Source organism: Prosopis cineraria, unplaced genomic scaffold (genome assembly GCF_029017545.1).
Source record: "Prosopis cineraria cultivar Desert tree isolate PC_DT_omini unplaced genomic scaffold, ASM2901754v1 PC1, whole genome shotgun sequence".
NCBI lineage: Eukaryota > Viridiplantae > Streptophyta > Magnoliopsida > Fabales > Fabaceae > Prosopis > Prosopis cineraria.
The window spans coordinates 6,700,999-6,715,714 of record NW_026555332.1 but is presented as its reverse complement, the minus strand read 5'-3'; the positions used below and the strand labels follow the sequence as shown (position 1 = coordinate 6,715,714).

The following is a 14,716-nucleotide window of genomic DNA, read 5'->3' as shown; positions in this document are numbered from 1 at the left end:
ATTAATTTTTTTATAATTTTCATTTTAATAAATAAAAATTTTAAATTTTAAATTTGGACCGTCAAACTTAAATTAAATTTGAGCATTTCAGATCTTCTCAAAGGTGCAGAGGAGGAGCATTGGAGGTCAATTTGGCTTTCTTCGTTAATGGCAAGGACTAACACTAAATATACATGAAGACAATATTATAACACTTTTTTCATTGGCAAGTTCCATTGCAATTAATTTATGCTGTATTTGGATAGGTGGATTTGGGTTGAGAATTTGATTTTAAAATTTAAATTTAAAATCTCACACTTGAAACTCATATATTCTAAATTACTTTTTTTTGAATAATATAAAAAATTTTAAATTATAAAATTAAAATCCTTTGTTTCACTGGTAGAGGATGTAAAATATCACTTCCAATCACCAGTAATTTCAAAACCAAAGTAATCAAGGGTTTAAACATAATAGGGATTATCAAGTTTGACAAATTTGCACAAATAGGATCCCAAAATTTTAATATTTAAAATATTCCTATATACTTTTAATATATTCAAATTAGATTTTAAAATAGGTGTGAAAGCCTAGGAATTGAAGAAAGAATCAAAACAAGTGTATGAAATATCAAAACAGTAAATTATGTATAAAACTACACATGCACCATGGCTAATTGCAAGTACGCCATGATGTGTTGCCTTTACGCCATGCAAACACTAAATGTATACATGGATGTCAGAATAAAATTAGCACCATCTAAAGTATATTTACATAATTAATTTATAAAAATTATAATATTAAATTTGAACTATCGATATTAATTTTCACTGTCCAAATTGGTGATCTAACAAATTTATTAATTTTTTATATTTTTTATTTTAATAAATAAAAATTAAAAATTTAAATTTAGACCATTGAATTTAAATTAAATCCAAAAAGTCTAGATCTTATTGAGGAAGAGCATTGGAGGGGAGGAGGAAGCGGAGTCCATGCTAATCAATTTGGATTTCTTCATTAAAGTTAAGGTCCAACACTAAATGTACATGAAGACAATATTATAACATGTTTTTCAGTGAGAAGTTCCATCACAATTAATTAAGTTGTATTTAAATGGGTGAATTTAGGTTGGGAGTTTGGATTTGAAATCTTAAATTTAAAATTCATATATTATAAATTCTTTATTTATATGATATAAAATATTTAAATTATAATATTAAAATTCTTTATTTGAGTGGTAGAGGAAGGTGGTTGAAGTTCAGTAAGCTCAAGCAATCTGGTACAATCTTGGTAGGTCCTAGCAACCTCGTCTTGGTGGAAATCAGTTGGAGACAATAATGCCGAACTCAAGAAGGTAGTGAAAACGGTGAATATACTCAAAGGAAGAGAGAGGCTTTTATAAAAATTTAAAACTTGAAATAATAAGAGTTTAAAAAAGATTTAAAATTATAAAGGGATTGAGGTATGATTTAAATTTAAATTTAAGTTAAAAATAAATTTACATATTTTTAATTAAAATAATAAATTTAGTTCAAATTCAAGTTAACATGCATCCAAACATAATATTATAGATCTCAATCTTCAAACATTTGGATTATACAATTAATCACTTTTTTAATTTACACCAAAACATTCAACCATAAATTCTCCTAATTTAGCTTTATTTGCTTGAGAAACTTAGGGCCTCTTTGGTTATTGAAATAAAACAAAAAAAATGGAATGGATTGACGGTAAACAAAATAGCCCAAAGGACAATTGTATATTGATAGAGAGAAGGAAATTGTAGACAGGTGAGAGTCCTGGAGTGATTGATAGGTGAAAAATAGATTGATGATTTGATTCATAACCAGTGACGGAGTCACATGCAATTGAGAAGGTCATATCAATTAAAAAAAATTACATATAATAAAATATAAAATATTTTATTTTACACCCTCTCATTCTTATATTTTGTATGCCCTCCTTACTTAAAAAAAATTACATATAATGGAGTATAGGTGTTTATATTTTGCACCCGCTTATTTTATTATTTAAATTTTAAACTCATTTTATGTTATTTTTAACCTAGATCTAATTTTGATCTCAAAACTTAGTAAATTACCATATTCAACATTAATATTATTTCATAAAAAATAATCAGTTATTAAACTTTTAAAAATTAGAAAATAAAGCGTCTTTCCATCTTCGCTAGGCTTCCAAGTCTCGCTTTGGGCAGTCTTGCACGTTGCTGGTCTCCAACTACCCGCGGGTCTTTGAAGAATTGAAGCACGTCGCCGATCTCACTTTGCTCTGTCTTTGAAGAATTAAAGCAAGAAGCAGGAGAAGAGAACGAAAGAAAGAGGAGAGAAGGAAGGAAAGAGACAAAAAAAGAAAAAAAGAAAAGCCGGGGGGGGGGGGGGAGGGTGAAAGTTCTCTTTTCTTCACGCACGAGAAAGCACGTGTATCAGGTAACACCTTTCTTCAAGTACATGTTTTATTTTAATGGCATAAATTATTAATATATTTGTCTTGTTCTTCTCCTATTTAATAATATAAATATTTTTAATTAAATCTCACCTCTTAATAAAATAATTATTTATTTTTAAACTAACTTTATCTTTTTATATTTATCCTTACTAAACACTCTATAATAAATATAAAGTCATTATCAGAGACTTTTGAAAAAAAACAATGATTATACCTTGAAATACTAAAAATATCTTACATATTTTAACATTTAACTCTTTAAAAAATTGTCTTAAGGAGAGAGTATGGGTTTGTCTTCAAATGCCTAATTTTTTCCACTTTTAAATTTTAAGTAATAATTTTAATTTTTAGAAATTCTTTTAATAGTGAATTTTAAGTAATAAGGAAAAGTTGATTGAATTTGTTAAATTTTACCCATGTGAGTGTTCTTCAACTGAATTAATTATGTTTGACAATAAGCTTAAGATTTACATTATTGATATGCAAAGCAATGTTGAATTTGCATCATTAAAGAAATCAATAGTCTTATAGAAAAAATAGTTAAAATTGAAAGACATATTATTGATCCATTAGTTTATCTTCTTCTAAAATTAACAATGGCATTACTTCGTTGCCATAGCAACATTAGAAAGAGCTTTTTTTGTTATGAAATTTGTGAAAAATTAGTTTTGCAATTGAAGGGAATCTGCGAATGAATAATTGTCTAGTGACTTATATTGAAAGAGATATATTTAAAAGCATTAATAATAAACTAATTGTTTAATAATTTTAAAATATGAAATTATATAGAGAAAATTTATAAAATATGTAATTATTATATATTTTTAATTATTATTTTTTTAATTATCAATATGTAAATAAATTCACCCCCCGGATCTAAGATCCTGATTTTGCCACTATTCATGATAATCCTCATTCCCACCCCACCCTTTTTATTACCCCAATAGTTTTTATTTATATATTATCTTTATCTCTCTATCATTCCACAATTTTATTTTAGTTCATTTTATTTTGTATAAATCATTCATTCCATGGTAAAATTAGGCACTCTCATTTCGATGTGAGTTTTTTCAACCCACACTGCCTAATCCAAGCCCACCACGAGCTAGCATGTGTCTGTTTTTTTCTTCCTTATAATTACGCTTTTTTAGATATGATTTTCCTCCAACGTGATCAAAATAGTTCCCTTGAAAATGATTTGTTTCTTTAATAAGAAAATCTGCGAATTAGATATGTGAAAATTACTATAACAATGAAAGAGGTTAATGATTAAAAAAATACTTCTTACCAATGATAGTTAAGTCTAGCAAAAGAGATTAGTCTTTCATAATATGTCGAATCAAAGTCTGAGTCTTTGTTGGGACATGTGTCCATATTTATTACTTGATCATATCTCGAACAAGATTACTAATGAGTAATAAAAAAAATACTCCTTAAACAAATATTTATAAAATTATTAATGTGCGCATTTGATACATTCCCCACACGGCTTCTAAAAAACAAATTCAATCTAGACTTTATATCATTATTATACATGAAGATTTTGGAGTTCGAGGATAATATAAAATAAAGAATTAAGCATGGGACCATGAAAGTTTGTTAATCTGCTTCCTGGAAGATGAAGTTTATATTAAGTTATATTTATGTTATAATCCATATATGGTCATACAATATATGGCTTGAGATTGTAACAGTTGGACAGAAGGTGAATGTTAGGTTACAAGTACAACTCGCAGCACCCGAGGAGACGGTACATAGAATAATACTAAGCCTCTAATTTATCTGCACAATTCATTTTTAGTTGATACTGTTGAACTATATTATATTAATTTGAATCAAAATAAGTCTCATAAAATTATAGTGTATTTAATGTTGAAGTAATCGTATAAATTAAAGCAAGATATTCGGTTTCTTCACAAGTCTCTGAAAGTTTATGTCAAATATTGTATCTTGGTACAAAGCAATTTAGGTTTAGAGAAAGCATAAAGTATTATAACTATTAACAAGGCTAAATTGCATATTTAGTTTTTAACTTTATATAAGGTTTTATTTTGATCATTTACTTTTTATAAAATGCCTTTTTCAATTCTTTAACTTTAATACTATTAGTTTGATCAATAAAAATTCACACATCAAACTTTTTAACATTGATAAAATATTCTCAAATATAAATATGTAATATATAAGTTTAACTGTTTTAAAATAACAATGATTAGTATAGCAAATAAACATTTTAAAACTAGAAGTATTAGAGTTAAAAGATTGAAAATATGCTTTATAAAACTACAAGATTAAACTTAAACCTTATATAAAGTTATAAAAGACCAAAGATATATTTTAAAAGGAAAATCACATCTGGTCCTCTCCCAAAGGAATTAATTACATATAAGGATCAATGCAAAATGGATTATTATTAAAATAAAAATATGATTTTGTTTTTTGAATGGGACTTATTGTTAATTTTTATATATGATTAATTCTCTTGAAAAGAGGTTAGATGTGACTCTCCTTATTTTAAACCGATAAAAAATTGACCGATTGACATACCGTCCAATTTGATAGCTATTGTCAAATGTATTATAAGTATTTCCCCTTGGACACGCAATTTCCCCCACATATATATGTACGTTTCACTGCCTTAAACCCACGCATACTCTTTTCCACCACCTCAAACCTTAAAACACTCCAAACATAGTAAAATTAAAGCAATAGTACCTCTCCTTATTCATCTCTCTCTGATCTTTTCTTTGTCTTCGATGGAGGCGTCGGCTCTTCTTCCCTCACGGAGCCTGATGTCATTGGCATCAGCATCTCGCCCAAGAAGACAGCGCCGTGTGGGTGGCATGGCCGTTGTGAGAGCGATTGGAGGAAGAGAGTGGGGAAGATTGGTTGATGAAAACATGATCGTGTTGAGACTGCGAATAAGAGAGATGAAGATTATGGAGAAGAAGAACGAGAAAGAAGAGGACGATGACAAAGGAATGATGGAGTGGGAGAGAGAGTATTATGTGGGAGAATACGGAGAGCATGTTTGTGAAGCCATAGGATTGCTGCAGAGTTATTTGATGAGTGTGAGGCCGTGTTTTGCTATGGCTATGATACTTCTTGTTGCTTTGAGTGTGTTCGTATCTTCTGGGATCCTTCTCCTCAGCTCCATCAATACGATGGAAGCCCTTTTTTCTTCTGTGTTCTTGTTTTAAGTTGAGAAGTATTGTATTTGTATTAATTAATTATAAGGTTTCAAAAGAGTGAAACGAAGATGGAGGTTATGTAATGATAAAAACTAAGATTAAATTTAATAATTGAGTGATATCTGTTATGTTCATGTGGAACAAGTATCATTGCTTAATTAATCTCCAGCTCTCATTCTAATTAATTAACAAGTATTCTTCTCAATAATCAGAAGAGTTTTTTTTTTTAAAAAAGAAAATATAACTTTGGGTCCCTGTAGTATTATAAGGATTTACAACACTAAATAATAAAACTGTAGAAACTTAGAACAAAAAAAAAATAATGCAGGAACCTATAACAAAACTCGAATAAAATGTAGGGATTTAAAATTATATTTTTTCTTTTTTAACAAGTATATAAGGAAAATATAGTAGAAAGAAACCATTCTGTCATTTAATTTAACCAATAATTTTGGCAATATGTGGGTTTTAAAAGAGACTAATTGCAAACTGAGAAGTTATGAATAATTTGTTCATTTAACCAACAATTTTCTTCACTAAAGATAACATTTGACAAAAAAATATTCTTTTTAATTTTACGATACATTTTTTAACTATCATATTTAAAAACATAAAACATTTTCAATCTTTAAATGTGCCATTAATAAGGATTTTTTCAAAAATACCCTCAATTAAGAAATATAATTAATAAGATTTTCTAATTGAGAAGGTAAACAAGGAAATAATATAATTTTAAGGGTTAATGTGCAATTTTACTCCTAAACTATTCTCAGAGGAGTAATGTTGCCCCTAAACTAATATTGCTCCCGCCATTTAAATATCCATTAACTATACTAGTAGGATTCACTTTTCATGGATTGAGGTGCTATGTTGCCCTTAAACTACTTTCAAAGAAGCAATGTCCCCTTTAAACTAATTAAATTAAAACAATGTTGCCCCCACAATTTACAAATCATAAACATCAATTAATTAGAGAGAGATAATGAAAAGTACTTTTTGTATAGTTCAATTCTATTGACATCCTTTTTAACATCCAATATTCATATGAAAACATTTATATGTGTTATGATATTCTCTACTAATATTTGAATGAGTTATGAACTATATATTGAGAAGAAGCTCAATTTTTGTTCTAATTTTTTTTAGTGACAAATGTGATAATAGTTGAAGCATAAATTCACACTAACAATACTACAAGAGAAACTTTTAATCCAATAAAAGCATATAAACAATATTTTTGAGGTAAAAAGGTTGCTTCTTATCATCTTGAGTGGATCAACCTATAAAATTGATTATCATAAATAAATATGCTCTCTCATATACGTTATGAACAAAAAAGCCTATACATAGACCATCATAAAGTAGTTATCCGAAATTGACTATTATCGGATGTTAGGCAATGATTTGGGATGTATCGAAAGTTCATCTCAGGTTATGTCATTTCATAGTAAGATGCTATTAAAGTTCATGCAATGTGCAGCGGCACGTGGTGCCTCCATCATGGTGCATGGCATGTCACAACACATGTGCAATGTTAGCTGAAAATTAATGTTTTTACACTTTCTTTGCAAAGGCATTAACTTAAAAAGGATTTTCATGCTTCCGCACATGTTTATAACTCTTCTTTATAAATGTTGAAGGTGTATGGGAGTATTTTATTATTTGAAAACTTGAGATTTTCATTTGTGTAATTTTATAAACTGGGTGATCCTTTTGGATTAGCCCCATAATTGCTTTGATTTTGGGAGATTAGGTAGATTTGTAGGGATAACCTTACTTATCTACTCGGAGTTTATAACTTGGTATTAATTTCTATTGTTTTGAGAACTAATCTGTAGTTTATTATGTCAGGAGTTAAGATTGCTTGTGATTGTGCATTTGCATATAGAAAGTTGGCAATTAACATTATACATGTTGTTTTTCAAATTATGTCACATAAGGAAAATGGGCACCCAAACACTTTTTCAAATCATTTTCATAACTCAAGGATGTTTAAAACCCTACATATGTCCCAAAAGTCATTCCCATTACCCAGACCATATTTACAAACTTAGGATTACTTGTAAACATATATACCACATGCACGTATATACCATAGTCTCAAAATTTCACTCATCAATTCCTTTAATATAAAAAACATAACGGAGAGGTTTTAGCATTGCATAATGCAATCATTAGCAATTTCAACAATATGATAATAGTTACTACACTTGTGCTAGTATTTTGGCCCTATTAACTTCTTAATAACTTATATACAACATTCCAGGGTCCAAAATACATTTCAAATTCTTTAATAATAATATAATGTAAGTGTAAATAAAATGTATCCTAATTGAAAATATATTATCTATTACACAAAACAAATAAAGGTAAAAGGCCTTACAGTAGGAATCCCAAATTTCTAAGCCTTTGGAGCTTTTTTTTTTGCATCGAAGCTAGAGTTTGTAAAATATTAAAAGAAAGGGATAAATCCAGCCACTCAGTAACCAAGGTAGACTATCTTGTGCAATTGTATATCAATTAAATTAAACACTCAAGAGTTGAGTTAATCACTCAAAAATATCCAGTTACATGTAACACAAGTTGTAATTTCATAATTTAACTCATTTTCATATTTCTCATTTCAAATTGTAGAGTACTCTATCATAGTGCATGCAAACATGTGACAATTATTCAACTCATCAATTCAATGCACATTGCCACAATATAATCAACCATGTGATAATGGCATATTTACTATCACGACTTGCTACAAACTTGACAATTATGTGATACGTTGGATAAACATATATGCATGATCAATTCCTTCTTATATCCTACTTATATCTTCCAACTGAAGCCATTGTCTATAATATCAATCAAAGTTTCGTTCGTGTGACTGAACTATTTAAGCTCACTAATTGTGAGGTGTGACTTGACTAAAGATCACAACACTCACTTTCAAACCACAGCTTCCCCTACTCTTAAATCCCTGAGATGTTATACACCCTAAACTAATCGCCTTGATAAATAAGTGGAGATAGCTAGGTTATAATCCTTTTATAAATAGTGGGATAAAGCTATGCCTTTATGGATCGGGAAGCAGTCATAGATACCATATGGATTTTTTACTCCTCTTCTTAGATGAACTCATACCAAATGATTATGCAATGTAAAATGTTTACTTATTTCACAAATTCATCTACTTGTATTCCATACATTGGGCTTATGATATTACGTTACCTAAGTCATCAATATTATTTTCATAAGCCTTATCCACTTAACCCAATCATCACATCCACACCATTACAATCATCACATCACTTCTAATACATATTTCCATATCAAGATTAACATATAAACTTAAAAATTTCTCATTTACATACAATTCGTAAAGTAAAGATACTTAAGGTTCCATTTGCAATTATGATACTTTTTAGGGTTGAAAAAACTGATATGATTCATACCATAATCTCAGTCAACAATTCAATCACACATGTAAATAAATTCATTTTTCATATTACAAGTCAATTAACAAACAATTACCCAAGATAGAGTTTTCCTGATTACCTCAAACCTTTGAGATGTCAAAAGTTTACCCATCAATATACACTTTCAAACTTACTCTCCAAGCTAAATATGGTGCCGAGATGATTGATTTACAATTAATTAAGTCTAAACTCATCAACATTGTTAAATACACACTTCTAACTCTCTTTTTCACTTTTAAAATACTCAATACCCTTATTTCTCACATTTAGGTTTAGCCATTAGGTTTAATATCTTATATTACTCTCAACTAACAATCATCAAATTCATATAGGGTCATTAATATCACAATAACCATCATAACTTCACATTTATCACCCATTTTCAAACATTAATAGATCCTAACCACCATTAATGTCTAAACTCATAATTTCTAGATTTAAATATTGAACAACTCCTATTAACTCTATTTGAGTCAATGGGTTCGAACCTATTACCTATATGAATTGAAAATCCTTTCTCATTTCCAAACCCTAACTAAAAAAATCAAGAAAATGGGTTGGGAAGGAAGAAGAGATTAGAAAACTTATTCTTACTATTTGGTAGTTTCAAAATGCCTTTAACCTTCTTGAAATCAAAGCCCTAGCAAAGCCTTCTTTGTTCTCTCCTTCTAATCTTATGATTTCTCCCTCTGTTTTTCAAGTCTATCACGCACTTAATTCTGCAGAAAGTGCACCAAGTGCCATAACACCTGTCCCTAAATGCCTTGGCATGTGGTACAGAGAGGGATCTTCATGTTCTAATTGACCCGTGCACCACAGCATGTTGTGCTCACATCACGGCATGTGGCACAATTGTGCAAGGACATCATATCATGCCATTAAATACAAAGTCTTTTTGAGTTATTGTAAACTCCATAAACTCATCTATGCCACTTATGAATTTTTCACTTAAACCCTTTCTACTCTGATCTTATCTATTATACATCTAACTTCTATCACCCATCATTCCTCTACATTACAAAAAAAAATAACAAGGAGTTTGCAAAGGAGTTTCTAAGTAACAAGCTAAGACATTCATATATTTTAATTAATAACTCTATATGACTTATATTAAATATAAAAAAAATTCTTCTAGAAAGCGTCTTCTTTATTAGGAATATTTTGCAAAGGAGTTTCTAAGAAGCCATTTAGAGAGGAATACATAAGTCTTTGCTAAATTCCTTACTAATACAACCATTTAGAGAGGAATACATAAGTCCTTGCTAAATTTCCTCACAAATCTGACTTTTTCTAGTAGTGCAAAGCCATTATTCTTTGTTTTTCTCATTTTTTTCATGCTTGGTAGCCTGACTTTACTCCAGATTTAATCCTAGGGCTGAAACCACCATCCAAAACAACCGTTAACTTTCTGTAACTACACATCACATAAATTTACTTAATTACCTTCATTTACTCAGGTAATTTAGGGTTAAATTTTTCTAAATGTTATAGTCTAGTTAAAATCATAACTTGATTCAATATTAACTAAAGAGAGATAATGAAAAGTAGGTCTCATTAGCAACAAGCCTACAGTTAATAGACATTTATGATTTTTAAATCATGAGGTTGACATTTCTCTTCTGAGAATAGTTTATGGGTAAAATTACACCTTAACCCATGAAAAGTGGGTTCCATTAGTACAGTTAACGGACCTTTGAATGATGGGGCAAAATTACTCCTATTAAATTAGTTTAGAGGCAATATTGCTCATCTAAAAATAGTTTAGAGGCAAAATTGCATCTTAACCCTAATTTTAAAGAGTAACTAATTAAAAAGTGTAATTCAGTTGAAAATGCATTGTAATATTGAAGAGATGAGTTAATCGATCTTGGCAAGAACTTGAATGTGGGTTATATGTGTGTGTTCATTTGCCATTAGGTTTCAATTTTCTGAGTCCTCTATTAGCGTTTTGGGTTTGATTTCTCCTCAGCAATATGATTCTCACTTTCCAGGCTTTTTTTTTTAGTGGAAAGGAATTTCATTAAATAAAATTATTTCATTAAATATAATTATTTATGGAATATGTACAAGAAAGTGAAAAGCAATTACATTAGACTTTTAAAGATAAAAAAAGATCTATGAGTATGATTCACAATAGTTTTAATATGTACTAAGAAGGAGAATTCATCAATAATCTCCTCATTGAAGATGTGTTTTTTTTTTAAACTTTCCATAATTTCCAACTTAAAATACTAATGCTAATTTTTCAAGAAATTTCAACATGGGATGATCAAAGTATATCAAATAACCATACAGTAAAATCCCTCATATAGAAATTAGCGCGCGCGCACACACACATATATATCAAGGGGTAGAAATTTTCTACAGATATTTGTTGCGAAAGGACATTTTTTGAGGGCATAATTAATGTTTTTCCATTAGGTCATGATAGATAGAACATTGTGAGTCATGTGTCATCTTACGATGAAGACATTCAATATTTGTGAGAAGCCGGCCTTTAAAAAGTAACCAGATAAAAGTCCGAACCCTTTGTGCCACAAGTAATCCATGCTTTATTTCATATTAATAATACATCTCACTCATTATATATGAGTACATGATCATTGTAATAAAATATAGGCAATCCAAAGATTTTAATGGTTTAAATTTAAAAATTTTAACTTATAATTGTTCATATAAAATTTTTTTTATAAAAATAAAATTTTATGACGTCTAGATCGTACGTGTACATTTGATCTAGCCACTCCACATTGGACTCACCCAAACTGGATCCGTGATACTTACAATGTATCTAATAAAGAGGCCCAGTAGTTTTTGTTGATTTGATGACCTCGATTATGTTGCTTTTGTGTGGACTTTGAATACTCCGGTGTTCTTTTCCTTAACAATAATATAATAATTCATTTCATCGAACGTCGAGTAAAACAAGTTGAATGGGGTTTTTTTTTTTTTAATGTTTTTAACCATTCGTAAAATTGGTTCTTTGAAGTTGTATCTCATTATTTCCTCTGATCTTATTTATATAATAAAAAAATTTTTTTTATCCTATTTATAAGTTTCATTATTAAATTTTTATTTGGCCAAAAAAAATTATTAAATTTTTGTCATAAATTTTTCCTTTTATTCTCCTATTGGAAAAAGAAAATATGTTATTAAAATATGTATATTTAATAAAGATAAAGTTGAGAATTTATTAAGATATAATTAATAAGATTTAAATTCTAAATATATCTTTATTTAAATATCCCTAATGAATAACTCTAATATCCTAAATTAAACTCTAATTTTATCCTATCCCATATTACACCACAAACTTTAACTTTAACTTTTATCCTTTGGTCCAAAAAAAAAAAATTCTATTCATATCTTGCTGAAACGCGTTAAAACGAAAACAATTAGAAAATCTTTTATGGGGTTCCATAAATTAGTTCGAAAGATTAAAAGATACAAACACACATATATAAACAACAAAAAAAAAAAAACCTCCTGTTCATGCTGTATTAATTTGTTACATTAATCACGCGGCTCACTGGCCATGCTTTCATTCTTCAAGTCATCGCACCTCATCTTTGTCAAGAAGGCAGAGAAAGGCATAGTCTCCAGTCATCAGATTCATAAGCTTTTATTTTTTTTATTAGAAATAATCATGTTCAAGATTTGTTCGAACACTAAATATATATTGGATGTTGGAATTAAATCTCCAGTCATCAGAGTACATGGATGTTGGAATTAAATCTGCACCATCCACAGTATATTTGCATAATTAATTTATAAAAATTATAAAAATTTTAATATTAAATTTGAATTATCCACATTAAAATTGCATTGTCCAAACTGGTTATCTAGCACCTTTATTGATTTTTTTTATAATTTTAATTTTAATAAATAAAAATTTTAAATTTTAAATTTGGACTGTGAAATTTAAATTAAATATGAACAATTCAGATCTTATCAAGGGCGCAGAGGAGAAGCATTGGAGGGGAGGAGGAAGCGGAGTCCGTGCTAATCAATTTGGCTTTCTTCGTTAAAGTCAAGGACTAACACTAAATATACATGAAGACAATATTATAACACGTTTTCCATTGACAAGTTCCATCGCAAACAATTTATGATACATTTGGATAGGTAAATTTGGATTAGGAATTTGATTTTGAAATTCAAATTTGAAATTTCACACTTGAAATTCATATTTTCTAAATTACTTTTTTTGGATAATATAAAGAAATTAAAATTATAAAATTAAAATTTTTTATTGACTGGTAGAGGAGGGCAGTTGAAGTCTGTTTGGCTCTAGCTGTATGGTCTGGTTCAAGTTGACACCGACAGTCTGGTCTTTGTAAAAGTTGGTAAGAGGCAATGATGTCAAAGTTAAAATGGTAGTGAAGTCAATGAACATACACAATAAAGAGAGAAGCTTTCATAAAAATTTGAAATAATAGAGGATTATAAATGATTTAAAATTACAAAGAGATTTAAGTAGGATTTGGATTTGCAATTGCATTAAATCTAAATCGGCATATTTTTAATTATCTAAACAATGAATTTAGCTTAAATTTAAATCCATGTGTATCCAAACTTAATTTGCCAATTTATTTTAAATGTAATATTTTAAATATGAGATTTTAAATTTAAATTTTTAACTCAAATCTATCCATCAAAACATAATATAAAATAAAGTTGTAAATTGATAGGGAGATGGAAAATTGGAAATTATAGAGGGGGGAGAGTTTTGGAGTGATTGATAGGTGGGAATTAAATTGATGATTTTATTCATGACATTCCTCGTTCTTACCCCTCTATCACCCCAATAGTTTTCATTTATCTATTGTCTCTATCTCTCTATTATTCCACAACTTTATTTTAGTTTATTTTATTTTTATAAATCATTCCATGACAAAATTAGGCGAGCACATTTAGAGATGAGTTTTTTTCAGCCTCCACTACCTAATCGAAGCCCTCTACGAGTTAGCATGTGTTTTTTTCCCCCGTCCTTGTAATTACACTTTTTAAGATATGATTTTCCTCCAACATGATCAAAATAGTTCCCTTGAAAATGATTTGTTTCGTTAAAGGTAAATTATACATTACTCCCTTAAATTTTAAATCATATATACATAACTTTTTTAACATTTAAAACTTTACAATGAACTGTCCTCAATTTATATATTTATATAGATAACTCTATATGATTAATTTATACATTAATTATCTATATATAATTTAAAGTTTAGGAAGATTATCTGTATATCAATCAAAGTTTTAGATCTTAAATGTACATAAAAATAAAATTTAAGGAGTATATAATTAATGACTTGTTGCATATGGTTCAAAGTTTAAGGAAGTTGTGTGTAGTTTAGCCTTTCTTCAATAAGAAAATATATGAATCAGATATGAGAAAATCACTAAAATAATAAAAGATATTAATGATTGAAAAATACTTCATACCACTAAAGGTTGAGTTTAGCGGAAGGGACTTATTCCTTATAACATGAGGAACCAAGATTCAAGCTCTTGTTGGAAGAGATGTCCACATTTAGTACCCAATTTTATTTCAAAAAGGATTACCTCCAAAAGGAGAATATTAGTTAGCAACCAAAAAAAAAAAAACTC

At 28.7% G+C, this 14,716-nt stretch overlaps 1 protein-coding gene across 1 annotated transcript; it reads left to right on the top strand.

The window, feature by feature from the left end:
• Positions 1-5,201: 5,201 nt before the first annotated feature.
• On the top strand, positions 5,202-5,645 carry LOC129289421 (uncharacterized). The gene has a single exon (XM_054926194.1). It carries the CDS (start codon positions 5,202-5,204, stop codon positions 5,643-5,645), a length of 444 nt encoding a protein of 147 aa, XP_054782169.1.
• Positions 5,646-14,716: the final 9,071 nt, after the last annotated feature.

Coding starts and splice junctions, on each gene's coding strand:
- LOC129289421 (XM_054926194.1), top strand. CDS start 5,202: ATGGAGGCGTCGGCTCTTCTTCCCTCACGGAGCCTGATGTCATTGGCA.